Source organism: Elgaria multicarinata, chromosome 16 (genome assembly GCF_023053635.1).
Source record: "Elgaria multicarinata webbii isolate HBS135686 ecotype San Diego chromosome 16, rElgMul1.1.pri, whole genome shotgun sequence".
NCBI lineage: Eukaryota > Metazoa > Chordata > Lepidosauria > Squamata > Anguidae > Elgaria > Elgaria multicarinata.
Window position 1 is genome coordinate 12938328 of NC_086186.1, and position 23302 is coordinate 12961629.

The 23302-nt window shown below is 43.1% G+C and overlaps 1 protein-coding gene across 1 annotated transcript in view; it reads left to right on the top strand.

Moving 5' to 3' along the window:
- MYO5A (myosin VA) overlaps positions 1 to 23302 on the top strand; it is an 84314-nt gene that overhangs the window by 59237 nt on the left and 1775 nt on the right. The window contains exons 25-39 of the mRNA XM_063142423.1: positions 1004 to 1117; positions 2105 to 2248; positions 3100 to 3153; positions 3534 to 3761; positions 5561 to 5661; positions 6410 to 6490; positions 9457 to 9655; positions 11190 to 11264; positions 12116 to 12209; positions 15382 to 15528; positions 16617 to 16771; positions 18237 to 18326; positions 18814 to 18964; positions 20574 to 20856; positions 22533 to 22707. Coding sequence (XP_062998493.1) covers positions 1004 to 1117; positions 2105 to 2248; positions 3100 to 3153; positions 3534 to 3761; positions 5561 to 5661; positions 6410 to 6490; positions 9457 to 9655; positions 11190 to 11264; positions 12116 to 12209; positions 15382 to 15528; positions 16617 to 16771; positions 18237 to 18326; positions 18814 to 18964; positions 20574 to 20856; positions 22533 to 22707 — 2091 coding nt within the window. The remainder of the gene's footprint in view (positions 1 to 1003; positions 1118 to 2104; positions 2249 to 3099; positions 3154 to 3533; positions 3762 to 5560; positions 5662 to 6409; positions 6491 to 9456; positions 9656 to 11189; positions 11265 to 12115; positions 12210 to 15381; positions 15529 to 16616; positions 16772 to 18236; positions 18327 to 18813; positions 18965 to 20573; positions 20857 to 22532; positions 22708 to 23302) is intronic.

Below are 23302 nucleotides of genomic sequence, written 5' to 3' on the forward strand. Positions count from 1 at the left end.
TTTCCTCAAATCCCCCTTCTTTTATATCATATTTAAACTTCTCCGTAATCTGTAAATAGGAAAACCATTGACATACATGACCCTCTTTACATGCACCCTTTAGATGACGATGCGTGCTTCCTGCTCCATCTTGCCTTTTTTCATCACAAAATAATAATAATAATAATAACAACAACAAAAACAACAACAAAAACATTTATATCCCGCCTTTTTTCCTCCAAGGAACCCAAGGTGGCGTACATAATCCTCCTCCTCTCCACTTTATCCTCACAACAACCCTGTGAGGTGGGTTGGACTGAGGGTCTGTGACTGGCCCAAAGTCACCCAGTGCGTTTTCATGGCCAAGTGGGAACTAATACCTGGATCTCCTGACTCCCCAGTCCAACACTTTAGCCACTATACCACACTGGCTTACCCTGTGGATTCCTTTTAGTACAATTTTTTTTAAAATTGGAAACGGAATGTGCTGCCGTTTCCTGCTGTGTGCAGGAAAAGGGTGTGATAAAAATGGCCCGTGAATGGGCCCACATGGTCTTCGTTTACTTCCTCTTTGTTCCCCGGGGGGAAAAAAAGAGGAAGTAATGTGGGAAAGGAGGGGGGTGGGAAGCGATGGTAGGGAACCGCGATCCCCACCCCCATCTGATGATGCTCTAGGAGTTGGGTTTGCAGGTCTGGGTCTGGAAACCCAGGTTGCTCCCGCGCAGCTGAAGAGTGGCAGAGGGTTTGCACAATTTGGAGTGGAAGGGGTGTGTGTGGGGAGGGATTGCTTCTGCCCATCTGCTCCTTTCTTAGCCTACCTGCCGCCCTGCCCTGCCCAGTTCAGCAGGGACTTTAAAGCTTTTCTGCATATGCCTCCACGCTGACTTCTCACCTTTTCAGGTGAGAACCAAATCAGTTCTGACTTCTACCAAGCATTAAAAGTGAATGAAACATCTGGCATACGGAAGTGCAAACATTAAATATGAACGGTAGCTAATATTTCTTGTCTTCCTTTCTTTTTCAGAACATCTCCAGGCCGGGGCACAAGAGAACAGATTCCACGCATAGTAGCAATGAATCAGAATATACCTATAGCTCTGAAATCATGGAGTCAGACGAATTACCCATGAGAACAGAGGTAAGATTGGAGAATATAGGCGAAACAAAACACACCTATCAAAAACACAATAATAGTGAGTAAAATCCACAGAAATTAAGATCCAACTGATTAAAAACCAAAAGAAAATGTTTTTTGCCAGGTGCCAAAGAGAGTGTAAAGCTGGCACCAGGTGAACCATATTATGGTTTTATACTGTTGTTTTATACTTTGAATGTTTTTAATTTTTGTGAACCGCCCAGAGAGCTCCGGCTATTGGGCGGTATAGAAATGTAATAAATAAATAAATAAAATACATTTTTACATTCCACCACACTAGGTTACCTAATGGTTAATCCAAAATCGTAAACAGTATCTCATTACAATGCAGTTATAGAAACTTTCTATGCTGATGATTTTTGTTTGAATCTAACTGCAAACCTGCTTTTTCCCCCTTCCTCTCCCCTTCCAAACAAGTAAGTAAGAAAAGTAGGATAAATCATAGAACTTTAAACCTTCTAGTTAGTTCCTAGCTTTCTGCCTTTCGAGCTTAATAATAGATGCTTTTTTTATATTAGATTTGTTTATCAAAATGACCCCTTCCCCTCCACAAAAAAATGGTGATTTCCAAAATAACTTTTGGAAGAGGACAAGCAGCAATCCTAATCAAGTAACATTTATATACCCCAAGTCATCCCTTGCCTCCCATTCCACTAACTCGTAGGGTCAGTCTACCTGTTAACATGCACGGGTGGCGGCAGCTTTCTGTACTACTGCTCCCATGTGGCTGCTGGAGTGGTTCTTCCATTTGGCAGGAACGGTTTCCCCACCAGTATCGCCCACATATCGAGACAAGCTGGTGTTGTCATAGAAACCCTGCATGCCAGATGGAAGGGCTGTGGGGAGAAGCCGTCACATGGAGTCTGTTTCTAGCTTTCTCCACGTGATAGATAATATGTAGACTGCCCCCCCCCCCTTTTTGGGGTATTTTTGAAAACGTTGACATTCCCATGCTTCCCCTTGAATTAGGACCCAAGCGAGAAGAAAGCTCCTCTGGACATGTCTCTCTTCCTGAAGCTACAAAAACGGGTTACAGAGCTGGAGCAGGAAAAGCAATCCTTGCAGGATGAGCTGGACAGGAAGGAGGAGCAAGTTCTTCGAACCAAGGCCAAGGTAAAGGCCAGAAAGGCTCACCTTCGCTATTCGAAGAGACCTAAATTCTAACGGTGGAAGTTGGGATCCGATTGTGGCAATGGTGTCTCCTTAACCAGATGGAAGGTCCACGGTTCTCAAAATGCAAGATGCTTCTCCCTAAGGGGGAGTGCAGGCAGTAACCACTTCGAGATTGCAATATATTAAGCGGCATATACGTATTACTATTAATAAAATAAATAAAACTAAGGGGTGCGTAAGTGCCTGTGTGGCTTTCCCTGAGCAGTGTATGTACTGATTCAAAAGACAGCGATTGTGTGCTCAATTTTGTTTTTAATAATAATAATAATAATAATAATAATAGTAGTAGTAGTAGTAATATATTTATTTATTATCCGCCTCTCCCTCTGGATGTCGAACAATTGATCTTGGAGGCTCATATGCTATCCCCAAATACCTCTTGGGAACCTGAAAGGATGGTTTAATCCTGCCCGTTCATCCTACTTGAATTTCATGCGGCACCATCAGCTGAACCCATTTTTAAACTAGGGTTAAGAGTGAATCAGCCCCTTCCCCCACACCCTTGGTTTAGGTTGCCATCCTATGCAACCTTATTTTGGAGTTACCCCCATTGAACTCAGTTGGATTTACTTCTGATTATATACATAGGATTGCGCTGTTAGAGATGTTCCTTTTCAAGGTTGGCATCCTTCTAATGTAGTCCAGTTCCCTGATTCCTATCGTGTGTTGTTTATATTGCCATGCATAGACATAACACATTCTACCAGCCCGTGTCCATATAGAATAAAAGATCCAGTTCTTCCTGCTAATGTCTAAGGATGACGCTTTTTCTTGTGTCTCTGCTCCCCTAGGAGGAAGAAAGGCCTCAGATGAGAGGCGCAGAGCTGGAATATGAATCACTTAAGGTAATTCTAGATTTTTTTTTTAGATCGTCCACTCTCATGAACTATTCCCCAAAATAGCCAGATTAAAATAAGAAATGCATATAAAGATAGTATTTACAGGGCACTTCTTAAAAGTGTTAAAAATTCTTCACGTACATCAGCCTTTCCCAGCCCGGTGCACGCCATGTGTTGGACTACAATGTCCATGCTAGCTGGGGGTGATGGGAGTTGTCCAACCCCCAATCAAGAAGATACACATTTGTATTGTTGATAAGACCCAAAGTGCCTGGTTTTCCACCACTCAATAACTCAGAATGAGTTCTTTTCATCCCCATCTTCTTAATTTGTATTAGGGTTGTTGGTGAATGAGGGCAACTGGCCTGTTTTTCTTTCCCCTGTAGCGCCAAGAGCTTGAGTCAGAAAATAAGAAACTGAAGAATGAGTTGAATGAGTTGAGGAAGGCCTTGATGGAGAAGAGCACTCCAAATGTCACTGCTCCTGGTGCCCCGGCATACAGGGTCCTCTTGGACCAGATGACTTCGGTCAGTGAAGAGCTGGAGGTTCGCAAGGAAGAAGTTCTCATCCTGAGGTCTCAGCTCATGAGTCAGAAAGAGGCAATTCAGCCCAAGGTAAGCAGCGGAAAGTAAAACTGGACATAACCATAAATTGTCCCTCTACTTGATGGTGAGAGAACAGCTTGCTTAAGCATGTAGCTCCTCCTCTTACCAACACAACCTGCAATTGACCCAAGTACCTCCAAGGGGGGGGGGGAAGACCCAACTCCATTTTCTTCTATAGCTGCATTAGCTATCTGTGAGATGCTGCATGATTTCCTTTTAGCCTCCTGCATTGTGGGAAGATAACCCCTCCACATGTTGAAATAATGTGTTGGTTTTTACCAGTCATATGGTGTAGTTGGTGGGCATGCCCACTGCCGTGAGCATATGAGTCTTCCAGAACTGTATTTTCTGATTGCAGCAAGGTAGGAAAATTGCACTGTAATTGTGCCGTCAAGCCCTAAATCTCTTCCCATCTCCTCCAAAACAAAATATAGTGTGTTGAATATATACTGAGGACATGCCCTATGGCCTGCTGGCATTATTTTTTGACCCTGGTTATTGTTGTATTGCACCTAGTAAATTACAGATGCTTTCTAAGTAAAATATGATGACCAGTCATGGACTAACATGGCAGTAAAACTGGGTAACTTGCCAGCAGTGTAGGCGAATGGCTTAATTTGTTTGGCAAGTTGGACAGTGCCTGGAAGCCTCAGTTATTAACAACTTGCTCAGTAAAGGATTGTTCATACGTGATGTGCATCCCCTTCCTCACTACACTTACAAAGTAATGTGTGGTGCTGGCGTGATGCGTGGATGATCATATTGTATATAGGTTTGATTTGCAAAATTGTCCCTCTTTTTTGAGGACGAAGGATCTTTCAAAGCAGGCCATCACACCTCCTCCTTTGGGGGAGGCGGTCTTTACGTACCTTTTCCCCATCACTCCTATTGAAACTCCAGCCGGAGATCCAGTTTGCAAACCTTGCAATGCATTTTGCTTTTTGGGCCTGCAAATGACCTTCTTATAAATGCAGCAGGGCTTCTCTTAGTCCGTCTTAAAAAGACCTTGAGATCAACGGGCATCTTCTCTGATAGTGCTTGTATGAGTACAGGAGTGATGGAAAGCTGGTCGTCTTTCCTAGCTGGGGGATCTGTAAGGCAGATAATACGAGTGACCAAGTTTGTCTCTTTATTTTCCTGCTTGCAAATGGATTACCAGGATGACAAGGTAAATCGGTTTCCGCCCCCGTTATCTATGAGTTTACTTTAAGTGCTAGAAACCCCACTGAGCATGACATATCTATAAGCTGATGTGTTCAAGCAATAACCAAGTAGACAAAGGGATAAATAACAAATAGTGTTTTAACCTGCATACTTCTCATGTGGCCATGGTTCTCTACGGGATGGTTCTACAGAAGGAGGTGCAGTTTCTTCCTTAGTTTTCACTTTTAGTCTGGTTTATTTGCATCTTGCCTGGAGAAGAAGAGTATTTTTTTTTTTAAAAAAAAAGGTTTTATTCCACTCTTCCTTGAGGGAGCTCAGGGGAGCATGCATGGCCTTCCTTGTTTTTATCTTCACAACAGCCCTTTGAAGTGGGCAGAGAGGCCTAGGACCACTCAGTGAACTTTACAACTGCATGGGGATTTGAACTCTGCTCTCCTCAATACTAGTCCAACATTCACTGTGCGAACCGCGCTAAGAACTTTTGTTCAGCAGTAGTATAGAAATGTCAGTAACATAAAGTATAAATAAATACTTGCTATACCTCACCTTATATATAGTCCACCTCCATTCCTCCCAAAACACATATATAGAGGACCCTCTGGCTAATCCACCTTGTGAAACTGCTTTCTGTCAATTATCCTCAGAATACCATGACAGACTGCACAATCCTTTTGGAGGATGTACAGAAGATGAAGGACAAGGGAGAGATAGCCCAGGCATATATTGGTCTGAAGGAGACAAACAGGTAAGTGCATTTAGATTGCATAGAGATGTGGTTCAGTTTGTTCCTGCTGCCATGGGCTGTAATAAAACAGAATGTCAAAAATAATAAGAATAAAAATGACCAGGTAGTAAATAGTAAGAGTCTGGTATTACTCAGCGGTAAACATGATTGCTCTCGTCAGTATGTGAAGCTAAATATCATGTTAACTCAGAGTATAACTCCGCATTTCTGGGAATAGATCTGCATATGGATATAAGAGAACAATAGCCTTGGTGTCCTCCAGATGTGTTGGACTACAACTTCCATCACCCCAGCTGGGGGTGATGAGATGTGTAGTCCAATGCATCTGGAGGGCATCAGGTTGGAAAAGCTGACCTATGTCATTTAACTTAGGCAGAAACCTTTACCTACATATATGGGAGCAACCCATTAAAGTCAATGGAGTATTTAATGGATTAAACCATTAACGCAATGGAGCTTATTTCTGTCTAGATCTGTATGGGATTGTGCAGTTAGACTGCAATCTTATGCACACAAGCTAGGCATAAGACCCACTAAACATAGTGGGACTTGCTTCTTAGTAAATGTGCATAGGATTCTACTGTTAAAATAAGTTTTGCATTTGTAGTTATGGAGATCAAAGTATCCCTTTTTTAAAATAACACTGACTTGGCTTGCATTATCCTTCTAATTAGCATTCTTTTGTCTTCACCATCATGTATCCCTTTTTGTGTTTTTGCATTTAAAAAAAAACCATTTTGCTTGGAAGACCATCTCTTCACGACTATCATATGCTGAATGAGGACGGAGAACTGTGGCTGGTCTATGAAGGGCTAAAACAAGCCAACAGGTTACAAGACTTCTCAGGATGGGTGTTCTTATGTTTTAATTTGCATTCTTCCTCTCTCTTTCTCATGTTACTAACATGCTGTGGGAATTGCTTTTGCAGTCATGTTTTCTTACAGTAGCTCAAAAATATTTAATCCAAATGGATGTATTAAAAGAAAGAGAAGAAAAGAGTGGAACCATCAAAGCCTGGCAGTTAGAAACAGGCCCTGCATCCTCAATCAGCATGGTTGGACATCTGCTGTGGCCCACCAGTTAGTATGGGCCCAGAATGACTAGACAGAGATCCCAAAATTGTCATGGCAGAAGTTCCAAGTCATAAACATGAAAATGCAGACATGACTCAGCTACGTATAGAAGAGCGCCTGACTTCTGTGTGCACCAGGAGAGGACGAGCAGGCATATGGCGGCTGTGGCAGCTGCTGCATCTTCACAGCCAGTGAACCCAGCCACTCTTTCCCTGTGATGGCAAGGAGAGGAGGAGGAGCAGCAGCCTCAGCTGCTGCTTGACCATTCAGCCATTCTCTCCCTGTGGATGTTTAAGAACTTAAGAAGAGCCCTGCTGGATCAGACCAAAGGTCCATCTAGTTCAGCATTCTGTTCACACAGTGACTAACCAGCTGTTGACCAGGACACAAGTGCAACAGGAGCCTCCCATCCATGTTCCCCAGCAACTAGGCATACTACCTCAGATACTGGAGTTAGCACATAGCCATCAGGACTAGTAGCCATTGATAGGCTTCTCCTCCATGACTTTGCCCAGTCCCCTTTTGAATCCATCCAAATTGATGGCCATCACTACATCTTGTGGAAGTGAATGCCATAGCTTGACTAGGCGCTGTGTGAAGAAGTCCTTCCTTTTATCTGTCCTGAATCTCCCACCAGCTTCATGGGATGACCCTGGGTTCTAGTATTATGGGAGAAGGAGAAAAATGTCCCTATCCACTTTTTCCATATCATGCATAATTTTGTACACCTCTATCATGTCTCCCCTTACCCTCCTTTATTCCAGGCTAAACAGTCCCAGTGCTTGTAGCCTTCCCTCATAGGGGAAATACTCCAGCTCCTTAATCATGTTTGTTTCTTTATGTGGAAACATGTTGACTTCTACTCCTCCTCTTTCTCTGTCTCCTTTGCGACCAGCCCTGGCAGTGATGAAGAGGATCAGCCACTGCCACAGTTAAAAAGGGGGCTATTGCCCCCTTTTGAAGAGTGGGGGAGAGACTCTACTTCTCAGGAAGTCCCCAAAGTTTTAGAGCTGGTTAGAAACGTTTGCAAGCCCAACTATGTATTTTTAACCCCCCATAAAACTTAAACTAAATATCCAGTGCAAAACAGGTTGCCCTGTCCTAAAAGAGTTAAACCTAACAGGTAAGTAATGCGCACAGAATGCTTTGATTAATAAAAGCATTCTGTGTGCATTACTTACCTGTTCTGTTTAACTCATGGCAAATAGCTATTCTGGAAAAGGGAAATATTAAGAGACTTCAGCTGAAGAAAATGCCACTTGAACCCATTAAGAAAGATTCAGGCCGTTTTGTAAGCCCCCTAATGATTGCAACAGTTTGCATATACCTGTCCTATGTACAGGGCTCTCAAATGGATCCACTTGGGCACCTCATGTTTTGAAATGCCTTTCCCCAAAGAACTGTTTCTCCATTTGCAGTGAATTACAGAGCATCTTTCCTTGTGCACCTTAACAAAACAAATTAACAAACATCATTGCTTTTGTGAGGAATGCTATTTTAACCAGTGTTTTTTTCCTTTCCTTGTGCTGCTAACAAAACACTTAACATTAACTACTACTTTGTAAGTCTGCTATTAGCTAACTTGGGGATAGTTAGCAGGCTGCAGAGAAAACAAGGGGAGAGGCGGCTGGGTAGCTTTTGTTTCTTGTCTCCTTGTTCTAGAAGCAAAGATTCTAGAGTGAGTGGCAAAGAAATGAAAGGTAAATGGTTCACATTTACCTTCATGTGCTTGGTCAATGTAGCTAGCTGGTCTGCCTTAGGTATATTTAAACCCTGAAAGTGTGTTTGACGTAGCGGCTTAGTTGAGGCACGTGTGCTGCATATGTAGCAAATGCAGTAGTAGCATTCATCGCAATAATCTAGTATTCTCCATTCCTTCCTTCTTCAATTGACATATGCAGAATGCATCGCGTGCCCAAGGCCATACAATGCACTAGCAGCTCAACTAGCTTTAGTGCTGGTTCTTGACCTTCTACTGGTCTTCCCAACAGTATCCCTAGATTAAGAACCTATTGGTATTTTTGGGTGGGTCGCTTCTGTTTCTCTATGAACAGAGTGAATCCTGAAGAAAGCTTTATTATGTTGTAGTCTTTACATGCCTTCACTTAATTGCATCGTGACTGGTTTATCCCGTTTGAGTTCTGCCTTTGGTCAGTTATAGGGGCCTTTCTGGATATACTAAGGCATCCCGGAGGCTTAAGGACCAGAGATTGCCCAAGACCCTGGGTGCCGGAAGCAGAAATACAAATCCCCCCTCTCTAAAGTAGTCAAAGTATTACAATAATAACCTAAATCATTGACACTTTGCTGTCCTTTTAATGGTGCCCCCCAGAATTGTTACCTGATGTGGTAAGCTTGAACCCCGGCTAGGGACCAGTGCCTCATGGTTGGCTTTGTAATTTGCATAGCCAAGGCCTGTTAAACAGATGTGAAGCCGAGGCATTGTAAACCAGGATCAATGTTAACTTCAGATACATGCCATTGTTAGACAAACGGCCTTTGAGTCTCAAGGCGCACAAAGGGTTTAAAGTGTACTCTGTAATTGTCTTTCTTTTCGATGCAAGTTGGCGTTTAAACACATTGGGACAGCGGCTGAAGTTTCAGACCTCTGGTGGTGAGAATCTGCAACACACATACTGAAAAGAAGTCTTCTTCTTTTTCCTTGCCTCCCCTTTTCTCTCCACCTTTCCCAAATGTCTCCCATTTTCCCGGGTTCTCTCAGGCTCCTGGAATCTCAACTGCAGTCCCAGAAGAGGAGCCATGACAACGAACTGGAAGCCCTCCGCGGAGAGATTCAGGGTCTAAAGGAGGAGAACAATCGCCAGCAGCAGTTGTTAGCGCAGAACCTCCAGCTGCCCCCAGAAGCCCGCATAGAAGCCAGTCTCCAGCATGAGATCACCCGCCTGACGAACGAAAACCTGGTACGCCAACGTTTAAGGCAGGGAGGAGAGGCACAGAGAGTTGTACTCTCACAGGGGTGGAGGTGGTGGCAGAAATGCCGATGCAGCAGCTCGCTATCCAGGCCCCCTGTAATGCAGAAGGAGGAGAATGATCTTTTTTCCCCCCAGGGATGGCAGCCATATGGTCTTTCTGGTGGGGTGGCCAAACTGTTTTAGCCATATCTTAAGAGCAAAGCAGGGAGACTGCATGCTGCAGCACTATTGAAGGTAGCGCAGATCCTTTACAGAAAAAGTGTACGTGAAAATCATAGGGGGGGGGGAAACCTCTCCTTCACTTGATTCACACAGTGGGAGAAGTTCTACATCTAAAGAATTGAGGAGTGGAAAGCTTCTCCAATTGGAACACTCATGAGAGGGACGTTCTGTTATTCATTCCCTGGATTATCCAATAGGATATCATGAGACTCATACAACCATTTTTTATACTGCACTGTTTATAACCCTTTTTTATATAGGATTAAAAAAAATGTAGATATATGTAACTTGCCAAATGAAACTGTATGCCTGCATAGATCTATGCTGGTGTAGAAATCCTTTTGGTTAGCATATACAGGACCTGCGAAAGGGTTTCCTATCATCCAGATGCTGTTGGTTAGTCATGAAGCTTTTAAAATAACTTCTGCACAACAGTCAAATAATCTTACTTACTTATTCATTTATTTATTACATTTATATACCGCCCCATAGCTAAAGCTCTCTGGGCGGGTTTACAAAAGTTAAAAACAGTGAACCTTAAAAACAAATATACAAAAATTTAAAACCATCAAAAGCATTAAAACAACAATATCCATTTAAAACAACTATTCTGGGGTAAGTTAAAAAAACACACAACTCTGCATATGTCATTAACTGCCTGGGAGAAGAGAAATGTTTTGACCGGGTGCCAAAAAGATAACAATGTTGGTGCCAGGCAATACATTCTTGGCAATACAGCAAGGATGCACAAAAAACAGCAAGTGTTTTCAAAGTTCCTCTTGTATGCCTGCACCTCCCACTGCTATTTCTCTTACTTTAGAAAGTTGGAAAGGGGGCAGGGTATATTTGAGGGATTGGGGAGCCAACCTTTGGCTAGGCACCCAATATTTCGCAAGAGCCTTGCCTAATGTGCCAAGCATTCCACCTGGCCAGCAGCCTGTCCTGCTTCCATGCAGGCTGTATGCCAAGCTGGGGTAGGCGTGCGGTCCTTTTCTTCTTTGGAGAGCACCCTCTTCTCCTACCTTTGCTTCATGAGATTCGCCCCATCATAAGCAGCGTTCATACCCATTCTTCAAACTCTGCCATTGCTGGAAGTTCTGGTCTGAAACATCTGGATGGCACCAGGTTTGGGAGGGCTGACCTAAAGGCTATGGTCTTTGCATCCTAAGGTAGAGAGAGAGTATTAAAGGCCTTGCCTTGCAATCAGCATACTTGAACTTGCCTTTTCTTGTGCTTCTTGTTGAAACACGAGTGCCTTAAAAGGATGGGAAGTACCTATACTTTATACCTGTTTTTTCAGTATTATGAGGAGTTATATGCAGATGACCCCATGAAGTATCAGTCGTACCGGATTTCACTTTACAAACGGATGATTGTATGTACATTGAGCAGGCCCTCCTTCTTTGTCTGCTACCTCTGGAGCACTAACTGAAGAGCTGGCTGCCTTGTCCACTGTTGGAGGAAATCTTTTTTTCAGAGAACTTCATAACTTCTCCTTTCCCCAGAGCTTTCTGTTGTGTCAGTTACGTTGCCTTCTTTGTTTTTCTCAGTGCACCATTTGTTACTAATATGAACACCATGGCATGATGGAAACAGGCTCTATTTGCTGTACATGTCATATTCCGATAAAGAGCTTCTAGATCTGCTCTTAGATAAACTGTTTTCAACATTTAAACTGGATTCTAGTGGTATCAGAAAGTGTTGAAGTGGGGTGGCAGGCTACGCCATGGAGACCATTCTTTACAATGGCGTTTTAAGAACACTTCCTTCAACCAACCCAACTTCACAAATGTCCTTATGTTGGGCATGTTCAGATGTTGTTGTGCCCCATGATTCTCTCCAGTGTAGGAGTGGACCTCATACTTGTGAATGGCTTCCTCCACTCTCCTCTCTGTGGATAGAAGGCAGCTAGTGGATGTGGGATCTCCTTGATCCTGGGAGAGAGAAGCTACCAGAAAGTTGGGTATGGATATGTTGGCATCCGTAAACTGTGTCTGCCTACGAGCTCTGTCTCTGTCATGCTGCATCTATTTCAATATTCTTTATATAATGTCTTGCTTACGTTCTAGGCAGTGTGCAGGCTTGCAAACTTCAGCCAGATGGTGACCTCACCTTTTAGCTGTGCTCAGTTCCTCTTGTCTCACTAACAGTACTGGTTCTGTTTTATTTGTTGCCTATATGGCACTTTGAAGTATCTAATCCTTCCTTCTCTACTTCATTGCGTAGGATTTAATGGAGCAGCTTGAAAAACAGGACAAGACCGTTCGCAAACTGAAAAAGCAGCTAAAAGTCTTTGCTAAAAAGATCGATGAACTTGAAGGTATGATATCTGTGGCTGGGTGGTGGAGACTGGTTTTGCTTCTCGTCTGGATGCACTAAGGTTGAAGTGCTTCACTATCAGGCTGAGGCAAGGCGTCTTTAGCTGTTGTCAGCAGCATACAATAATTGCAGAAGTGTTGAACTTGGGTGTACATACCTATGATAGTATTCTCAAATAGTAATATTGGTATGTCGAAAAAAGGGTGTGGATTATCCTGGAAGCTGAGTGCAAACTGGTTTGGAGTGTGTGGACTTCCATATCATTCTCTATTTGCTAAAGGACAGTGTTTGCTTTTTGCCAAGAGCACTTCCTACAAGGACCTTGGCCAATAGGAATGCTCACCTTCCTCTTAAACATGAGACTTCGTGGCATCAGAATTCATAATAATAATATTTTTTGCGCATGGATTTCCCCCCTCCCAATGATGGCTATATGAGATAAAGACAGAGCCCCTGCAATCAACTTAAGAGCCAACTGTGGCATTAGAGCTTGAATCCTAACGCTGATGCAAAGAGCACTGGGAGATTTTTGCCTCTTGCTCCTGCTTCACTGCTTGCACTGGGAGAGAGAGAGAGAGAGAGAGAGAGAGAGAGAGAGGCTTGTTCAGCTGCTCCCACTGGCAAGAAGAGCCAAGAGGAAGCAATAAAGCCACTAGCCATGCTGGTTTACTCATGATAAACTAGAGTTTTTTTAAAAAAAACCCTCTAGGTTTGCTGTGACTTCTGAACTGGCCCATAGTGTAGTGTCTGAATATTAAACTGATTCCACATGAGCAAAGCCTCCTTTCAAAAATTGGACTGAATTCTTGCTTATTTGCTACTTTTCTATGTTGGTTTAACTCTCGGTGTACCATAATGGAATTAAAAAGGCTACTGGGCATGATTGTGCGATTGATTGATTGATTGATTGATTGCATTTCTATACTGCCCAATAGCCGAAGCACCCAGGGCGGTTCTCTGCATTCAGCAAATCACTGTCTAATAAATGCCTGTGCAAGAGAAAATAGTGACTTCCCAGCTTGTTAATCTTTGTAGAAGGCTTTCTGCAACGAGAGAGCTGTCTGCCAGTTATAATATTTACTGTGCAAGGAAGACTCATATCCTTATTTAAATTGCTATTTATCCCATAATCATGATAAAGACTGCTTCCTGCTTGCTTCATAGCAGTATCCTTCTTTTCCACTTGATTGTACTTTACCCTTTCAAGGTGACAACTCACAGAAATCCCAGACTTCTGTGCTCAGTTAGCACTGTCTGCAGAGAGAACACCTTAAGGGAAAAAAACTGCTTTCCTGAAGATTACGTTTAGAACTTTCACTTGGCCAAACGGCAGAAAGGAGTGGCTACACTCTCATTGTGGCCTTCCCTTTGCCACACTAAAGATAGCTCTGAAGCGTAAGCACTGATCAGCGTGTTCCAGTTGCAGAGTTCCTGAATTACACAAGTTAGGCAGGCAACGTAGAGAAAAATGTTTAAAACTGCACTGGACTCCGGATAATCTAAGTGTTCTGTGATTTATCTTATGGCTGATGGGCTGACCCCAGCAATTTTTCTAGTGGGTGTGCAATTATATGTAGTGTTCTGGACTGACACAAGACAAGAAGATAAGGTACGTTTCCAGTTGTTCAACATGCAAGTTTGTGCGTTTTGGCTAGCTTGCTGAAGGCATTGCTTTAGCATACTTTAGAAAAGCACATTCTTGTTTCTGGATTCTGCCAGACCTACAGCCCATCCCTCTACATGCTTATTCAGAAGGAAGGCCTACTGATTTCAATGGGGCTTACTCCCAAGTAAGCATGGTTAGGATTGCAGCCTTAGAATGTATATTAGGGTGTATAAAAATCTATTTTTGCTCCTATATCTTTAATGAGATCTCACATTCTTTAAGCAGAAGTAATACCTCCTTTTAACCTTTAAAGCAAAAACCCTCTCAATGGTTTTGGTCTCCATACTTAGGACTCTGTGTTCTCTGGTTGTACAGTCTCTGGTTGTGCACATATGACATGAGCAGGGGTGATAGATTGTCCAGTAGTTAATTTTATAGTAAAAAGAAAGCTAGAGCTTTAATTTCTAGCGTCGTGGTGGTGAGGTGTGTGTGTAGCTTGCTGGAGGTGGTCTGTAGTGTTTCCCTATCTGGTGTGTGCAGTTTCTTCTCCTGAAAGAAACAAGAGACCAGAGAGGGAAGGAAAGGGATAGCTAAGAATATTTTTGCCAGTAGGGAGGGAGTTTGTGACATCAGCAGGAGCTTATGTTCTGAGAACTAAATGTATTTGGGAACATTGGGACGCTGAGAAATATTCTGTGCAAAACCTACCTCCTGTGAAGGAGCTTAATTTAAATAAAAAATTGAAATATGTAGACATACTTGTTCTGCGAGTTTTCACTGATTAAAACGGATTGTTCAGTGTTACCTTCCGAGTGCACATAAATAGGGCTTTGGAAAGCATTCCAGGATTTTTAAGCTGCAGAGCTCTTAAGCACAAGTCTCTTTGAGCCAGCATTTGGGTGTCCTCCACACATCATGGGAAGGCTTCCCTTCTCATATTGAACACTGCTTAGAGAGAAGATGTGTTTGCTTGACAATTGTTGCTAATCCTGTCTTTCTAGATTTGCATTGCAGCCTGAAAGATGTAGCATCCCATCACTGTAGTAGGAATTATAGTGGAATAACGGCTTAACTTGAAGGGTGCCCACTTCTTCCTTTGGGAATGCATCCTGTAGGTGTGTTAATTAGGCACTGAGTCTCAACATAATGGCCCAGTTCGCGTGTCACAGTATGACGTGAACATATTATTGCAATCACAGCAGTGTGCTAGTGCATGCTTCCTGATCATTCTGTGGAAAGCCTGTTGTGGGTTCCAACTCTGGCTTATTGGAGGAGAAACAAGCAAGAGTTCCTGGCTTGCATGTCATGGCAAACAAACCAGGGATGGAGCTGGGTTGCTTGGCCACTCCCACCAGTGCTCTGCCCCTTTTGCTGGTTTTTCTTTTCTTAAATTCTGGGTTATTGTGACGTGGGAACTGAACTGGCAGCTATTAGGCTACATCTAAATAACAACACTCTCCACGATTCAGGATCAGACCTCTTGATCAGAACTTTGGGATTTTATTGACGAAAAGCAAATGGCTTTGGGTTATTTTATGTTTTTAATTCTCTTTCTTTCTTCATTTAGTGGGCCAGATGGAGAATATTTCACCTGGACAAATAATTGATGAGCCAATCCATCCTGTTAATATTCCAAGGAAAGAAAAGGACTTCCAGGGAATGTTAGAATACAAGAAGGAGGATGAGCCCAAACTTGTTAAGAATCTTATTTTAGGTGAGAATCCTTTATACTTACAAAATTCTTTCCAAATACATCTGTTACTATTTTAGTTATGTCCAGTTTATCTGACATTGGAGGAAAGAAAGCAATCCCCATTCACCAAGGAAGCTTTAATTCTTTTATATCAGTTGCATTACATGTCACCTTGTTCCCTTTTGCCACTTGACACCATTCTGTTCAATAAGGGGCACAGAATATTTTTGATTGATAATTGCAAGAGGAAACATAATCATGAAATTATTTCAATGACCCTGTTCAGAAGACATGCTAAGCCAAAGTAGTTGAGCTAAACATTATGGTTTAGCGTGTTGTGTGAACTATGACTTGGGTCATAGCTAGATGGGGCAAAATCCCAGGGCAATCCCCGGGATCGTCCCTGTGCATTCACATGACGCACAGGGGATCCCGGGATCAGGGATGGATGATCCCTCCCTTGCCCTGGGATCTCACCCTACCCTTTGAGCCCATTTTTTCCATGGTCCCGGGCTAATCCCAAGACCAGGTGTTGCGGTTTGTCCTGGTTACTCGCGAAGAGCTGGGACCCATGCATGGAGCACAGAGCTTCTCAGGAGCACTGCGCCCATTGGGGGTGGGAGCTGGGAAATTTTTTTTAAAAAAACAACAACACCTTACCTTTTGTGCATGAGCGTTCATGCGCATCTTCTCCTTTAAGAAAAAACAAAACAAAATGGTGGGCACGATGCCTCTCCCTCTGAGGTCGTCGCGTGTCCCGTGTGAACAGAGGGGGAGTTCTCGTGATAAAAATATAGCAAGGTCTTCAGCCCTCCATACCGCTAGACCAGTAGGTCTAGCTAAGGCCCTGGCATGGCATGTGAACCATTCTTAACCATGGTGGCTACATAACCACGGTTTAAACACACTCACCAACTATTTTCTGCAAAAGGGTTAGTGCCCTAACCGTGGCTTAGCATGTTGTCTTGACAGGCCCTGTATCATTAGTTTGAACTGGTCAAAACAGTGCCTGTTAAAACAAAGAGAGCTTCACTTTCTTCAGGCCATGTAAAATACAATGACTTTCTTTGATGAGTTCACGTCTGCATGTTTTTGTGTTCTTCCCTCAGATTTGAAGCCACGGGGTGTGGCAGTTAACCTCATCCCAGGATTGCCAGCATACATTTTGTTCATGTGCGTTCGCCATGCCGACTACCTTAATGATGACCAAAAAGTGAGGTCCTTGCTGACTTCTACGATTAATGGCATCAAAAAAATATTGAAGGTTAGTTTTTTCTGCCAATTTACAGGATATCTTATCTCTTTTAGAAATGGTTTTAAAAAACAAAACTCTACCAACGGTGGCGTTTGCTTGTCTTTCTACATAATTTTATTATGGTGAAAGAGAACAGAATTTGTTTGTTTATTTATTTATTTATTAGACCTCTATACTGGAAGCTGTAGTTTCCTGGTTGTGTTTTTATTTATTTATTTATTTATTTAAGCATTTTTATGCCGCCATTCAGCCAAAATAGGCTCTCACGGCGGCTTACAAAAGTATTTCTTGACAATCTCTGCCCACAGGCTTACAATCTAAAAGACATGACACAAAAGGAAAGGGGATTGGGAGGGAGGAGGAGGGGGAAAAGGAAAGCAAATTCAGGCACTACAATCTTAGTTACAAAGTTCAGCAGTGACAGTTGGCAGCAGGAGGGAGGGGGCTCTCAGCTGGAGCTGGACCCAGGCACAATGGAGAGGTGCCTGGCTGCTGCTTCCTCCCTCACTGGTGGCCTCTGCAGTGACAGTTGGTAGCAGGAGGAAGGGGGTCTCTCAGCTGGAGCTGGACTCAGGCATGATGGAGAGGTGCCTGGCTGCTGCTTCCTCCCTCACTGGTGGCCTCTGCAGTGACAGTTGGTAGCAGGAGGAAGGGGGGGTGTCTCTCAGCTGGAGCTGGACCCAGGCACGGTGGAGAGGTGCCTGGCTGCTGCTTCCTCTCTCATTGGAGGTCTCTGCAGAGACAGTTGGTAGGAGGAGGGAGGGGGCTCTCAGCTGGAGCTGGACCCAGGCATGATGGAGAGGGGCCTGGCTGCTGCTTCCTCCCTCACTGGTGGCCTCTGCAGAGACAGTTGGCAGCAGGAGGGAGGGGGGCTCTCACATGGAGCTGAACCCAGGCACAGTGGAGAGGTGCCTGGCTGCTGCTTCCTCTCTCATTGGAGGTCTCTTGAATTTTATATCATGTTTTTATACGATTTGTTTTATACTTTGAATGGTTTTAATTTTTGTGAACCGCCCAGGGAGCTTTGGCTATTGGGCGGTATAAAAATACAATAAATAAATGAATATACTGCCCAATTGACGAATGTTCTTGGGGCGTTTGGCAGTTAATCCGGAAAAACAGAGGTTGTCTCTCCCCTTGGTGCTGCAGGGTCTCTTCCAATAGAGGAAAGTGTTTTCATGTTATGGTTTCATATAATTCTCATAAATTCATATAATTCTCATAAATTCAATACCTCATAAGAGGTATTGCAACATGGAAAAAATGCAATTTAATCTCCACTCATAGCACAGACTGGAGTTAAAGCTTTATGAAGTAGAAAGGGATGCCATAGGCTGCATGTAGAATGGTGCAGAAATTCAGTACAATTTAAAATACCTTTTAAATCATGTAGCAAAGCAAGTGCAACTATCTGTGATCTAATTTTCTTCAAATTGCCTTTTGATGCACACTGTATTTCTTCATTTGCTTTCAGAAAAGAGGTGATGACTTTGAAACGGTTTCCTTCTGGCTATCTAACACGTGCCGATTTTTACACTGTTTGAAGCAGTACAGTGGTGAAGAGGCAAGTTTTACCATTTAGTGGTGGTTGTTTTTACTTTCGGCTTTGCCATGTTCAAAATGCTTTCAAAGTTATGAAGGCACCAGAGCAGGGGTGGAGAATCTTTTTCTTGCTGAGATCCACATCATCTCCACCAACACCTGTTGGGGTCTGCATTCAAGCAGAGGGGAGGGCAGAGCCAAAAGTGTGTGGGGTTTGAAACTAGGCTGAGGTTCCCTACCCTTGCACTTGACCTGCCTCTCTCAAGGTGAAAACATGGTTTGGGTTTGTAAGCTAGAAAGAAAGCATTTTCCAGGAGCAGAGTGGCATCTTTCCTTGGGTTTGCACTTGGTGGCTGGTTGGTAGGCCAACAGGGAGTTAACCTCATTGACTTTTTAGCAATACATTTTCTAGTTTTTGAACGTGTTGTCCGTCCTGAGCTCTTCAGATAAGGTAACGGAAATATACGAATGTAAGCCTCAACATGCACTGTTATCTTCTACAAATGCAGGGATTCATGAAGCACAACACAACTCGTCAGAATGAACATTGCCTCACTAATTTTGATCTTGCTGAATACAGACAAGTACTGAGTGACTTGGCCATTCAGATCTACCAGCAGCTAGTCAGAGTATTGGAGAACATTCTGCAGCCAATGATTGGTAAGGCAAAGTGGAGCATAATGAAAAACCAGAAACCTGTGTTTTCCTTTTCTAATTCATCTCTTTCTAATAAACTGCTTAATTCTGTTGTTAACTTCAGCGGCTCGGATTTCCTTGGACAGTTTTCAGTAATGTTAAAAAGAAGAGCATTTCAGCCTGAAGAGACGTGTGACGTTATGGTTTTTCTCTTCAAAACATTGCTAAAATATTTTGTCTGACTTCCCTGTACAAGCTAAGATCAGAGTCGAGGGTAACAGTGCTATATAGCTTTGTGGGGAATTAGGCAGAAGGAGGCTATATAGTCATGATGGGTACATATTACCTCCAAGGTGAGAGGTACACACCTCTCAATACCTCTGGCTGGGGAACAACAACAGGAGAGGGCTTCCCAGGTGCATCTGGTTGGCCACTGTAAGAGAGGCAGGATGCTGGGTTAGATAGGACTTTGGTCTGTTTGAGCAGGGCCACTCTTATTTATTTATTTAGAGTATTTTTATCCCGCACCTCAGCCAAAAAGGCTCCCGGAGCGGCTTACAATTGATCTGTAAAGAAGACAGTCTCTGCCCTCAGGCTTACATTCTAAAAAATGTAACACAAGGAAAAGAGGATGGGGAAGGAAGAGGGAGAGAATAAAAAGAAATTAAGGAGAATGTTCAGGCTGGTGGGAAGGCTTTGTTCCGCCCTCTCATCTCCCAGTGGAGGGGCAGACTAACAGCTTCTTCTTCTTCCCCACTGGGTCAAGATGACAGTTAGCCCTGTTGAGGGGGGTGTCCAGCTGAAGCAGGCTCTTATGTTCGTATGGTGCCCTTTGGGGTACTACATGAGTGAACTATAGGTTTCTAATAGCGGAACACACCAATAGACCTCCAGGGGTTTTCCAGGGGTGGGTGGGTAGAGGCTGTTGCTGAATAAAATTTGATGGCCACTGCTGTTTGTTCTTTCTCTGGGTCTCTTCTCCTCTTATCGATAGAAGTATACCACATTCTTGTGCCCTGCTTCTGTGTCGAGCTCTTTGGGTTATAGCTTGGCTTGGTAGGGGGTTTCCAAGGGGCACAATGAGTGACAGGCAGTATTTATTAAAGCAGGATGACTGACAATTCAAGTGTGTTTAAGGAAAATCATTCTGGACACCTGAGCAAAGTCCATTTAACTTAATTGCCCATTAAACAATTTTAACACTTGCCTTTGGAGCTTGCAAAATTCTGTTAGTTTATTCAGATACATACAAAACATCGCTGTCTTTGCTCCTGTGGAAGTACTTGACTGATGTCTAAAACAAAATCCACATAAAACAGGAGTACTCTTTGTTCGTCGGTATAAGGACCGGTATACAACTTGTTTGGATGGTTGACTGCGAGTTATTTTGTATTGCTGCTGATAACTAGATTTTATTTTTTGCATAGTTTTTGCTTTTATTTGGCTTTTTGCATTTGATGTTTTAAGGTAGTTTTTAATTTTGTGTTGTTGACTGCCTTGAGTTTTTCTTGTTAAAAAAGAGCAGCAGATGAATATTTAAAATAAATGACTAGGTTTATTCATACTGGGTTCTCTGATCTTTTTTGTTTTTGTATTCAGGTTTCTTAGCTATATTAATGATACCGTTAATCAGTTTCAGGAATGCTGGAGCATGAAACTATCCAAGGGGTGTCAGGGGTGAAACCCACTGGCCTCCGAAAGAGAACCTCCAGCATTGCTGATGAAGGGACGTACACGCTGGACTCCATCATCCGACAGCTGAATACCTTCCACTCAATCATGTGTCAACACGGAATGGATCCGGAGTTGATCAAGCAAGTGGTCAAGCAGATGTTCTACATCATTGGGGCTGTGACTCTCAATAACCTTCTCTTGAGGAAAGACATGTGCTCCTGGAGCAAAGGGATGCAGATAAGGTGAGGCTGCTTTCTGAATTGTTTCCAGTCTTAAATATATTGCTGGGCATAATAATGAATTCTTCCTGAACCAGGTGATCGTTTCAAGGTATGTTTGACACTTGGGCGTTTACTCTATTAGAATTGTTCTGGGCCAGCTCACAGACTTGAGTCTCTGAACATGCTTGGTGAGTCTCTGAACATGGTGAGGCAGCAGGCTTGCAGAAACCACGTGTTTGCATTGTCATATATTACTCAGGCCATACACTTGGCTCTTGCATTCCTTTCCCTCGCCGTAACGGTTTGCAGGAATTCAGCCTTTGGTCTGGGTCACACCTGATGGTCATACGTGCAGTGGGGAGGCACAGGCATTGTCCCAATATCCTCCTTTGTGTAGACAATGCTTGGTTGGGGAAGGGTATGGACAGGACGTGAAAAAATTTCATATATCTAATCAGAAAACCTTGTAACTTGAGGGTCAAATCTGGGTTTTATAAATCAAGCTCTTCAGGGTGGAGCTTTAAGTTGTCTTGACAAGCACAGTTTCCAAACACGCATTTGCTTGTTAGTGGTCCTATGCGGGGGAGAATCAGCTAGTGAGAGAAAGGGTTTTTTCTAACCATGCCCCTGCAACCCCACTACCTGGAGGTGATAGGAGGGTCAAAATCCTGAGTGGGGCGAGGGGGAGATTTCAGGGCAGAATCAGTGGAGGATGGGTTAAGTACTCCCTCCTGCGGTTTCTTCCGTGGCGCCTGCCGTAGCATTACAGGGCAAATAAGGGGAGGCCTCCTAACAGGAGCAAAAAGGATTTCTAGAAGGACATTTTAGAAAAGGATTTTGCTGCAAGCAAGGATTCAGGCACCAGCCCAGGCGTTGATTTTTGATTTATGGGCTGAGAAGTGACATACATGGGTTCCTGGTGAACGTGCCATGCAGTGGGTAGTAGCGTTTGAGATGGTGTGGCGTTGGACGGGGAGTTAGGAGAGCCGGGTTTGAATCCCCACTCAGCCACGGAAGCTCACTGGGTGATTTTGGGCCAATCACAGACTCTCAGCCAATCTACCTCACAGGGTTGTTGTTATGAGGATAAAATGGAGAGGAGGAGGATTATGCACCCCGCCATGGGTTCCTTGGAGGAAAAAGGGCAGTTATAAATGCAATAAATAAATGCAATAAATAAATAAAATTAGCTCCAATTTCACAGTTTCTTTAGAACAGTCTACTAAATTATTTCCTTTTCATATGGCATTTTATTTTTATGTCATATTAGCCTATTTCAGGCATCGGGATTCCTAAACAACAATAATTGAGGCATGGGAGGGGGGTGGCGATTAGAGTGGGGCTGGGGAAGGATCCTGCTCGCTGTGCTTAACATAAATGAAGTCTCATTGATGACAGTTAAAGATGGAAATCTGTCCTGCACCAAAATAGCAAGAGAAAGGGCTGCAGCGTTTGGGGGTTTGCTCCTAAATACTACACGGGACTCGAAGTATTTTGCTTCCTAAAGGCCCTGTGCATAATTACTTAACAGTTGTGCTGGGAACAAGGAGCTGCTGTTGCTGCAATCGGAACAAAAATGTCTGTTAAATAATTGACAGAATATTGTGTGAAGGGAAATAATTGAGCAAGGAAGTTCAGGCTGACTGAAAACGCTCTTAAAGGCGGAGGATATTTTTATATATGTATTAAACTTGCAGGTACAATGTAAGCCAGCTTGAAGAATGGCTTCGTGATAAAAACCTGATGAATAGTGGGGCTAAGGAAACCCTTGAGCCTCTTATCCAGGCAGCACAGTTGTTGCAGGTGAAAAAGAAAACAGATGAGGATGCAGATGCCATTTGTTCCATGTGCAACGCCTTAACTACTGCACAGGTAAGCCAGCCCTCCTTAGGTGTTGTTATCTGACTTCACTGAAAATACCCTTTTCACCACGGTGCTTGTGCCAGGTGTCGATCTGCGGTTTTCCCTCTTACAGTAGAAATATTACTATCAGTAAAATGCTAGCTTCAGAAGCGTCGAAATTTGAAACCAAATTATAAAAGAGGGAGTTGATACTTTTAAATCGTGTCAATATATTATATTCTTTCTCCCCTTTCTTTCTTTTTTGTGGTTTTGTTTGTTAGTCACAATAAAATAATAAAAAATAAAATAAAAAGTGAGTAAGCTTCATAAACTTTCATGTCAAATGTAGATTTCTGAATAGGCAGCCATTTAAAAAAAATATTTCTTGGTTTTGCATTCATTTATTTAAGGGAGAATAAGACTTTATACTAGGGGCCAACTGCCCTAGTTTTATTACGGAGAGAGACATATATGTTTGAATTTATGCAGCCCAAATGTTGCTATTGCCTGCAATGAAGGGTGCTTTTCTTGAAGAATCATGCATTTCGAAACTAAGAGAGAAAGGGCAGGGTTTGGGGGTGAATAGTTCCTGAAAGGCATTGTTTAAAACTTTGGGTAAATAGCA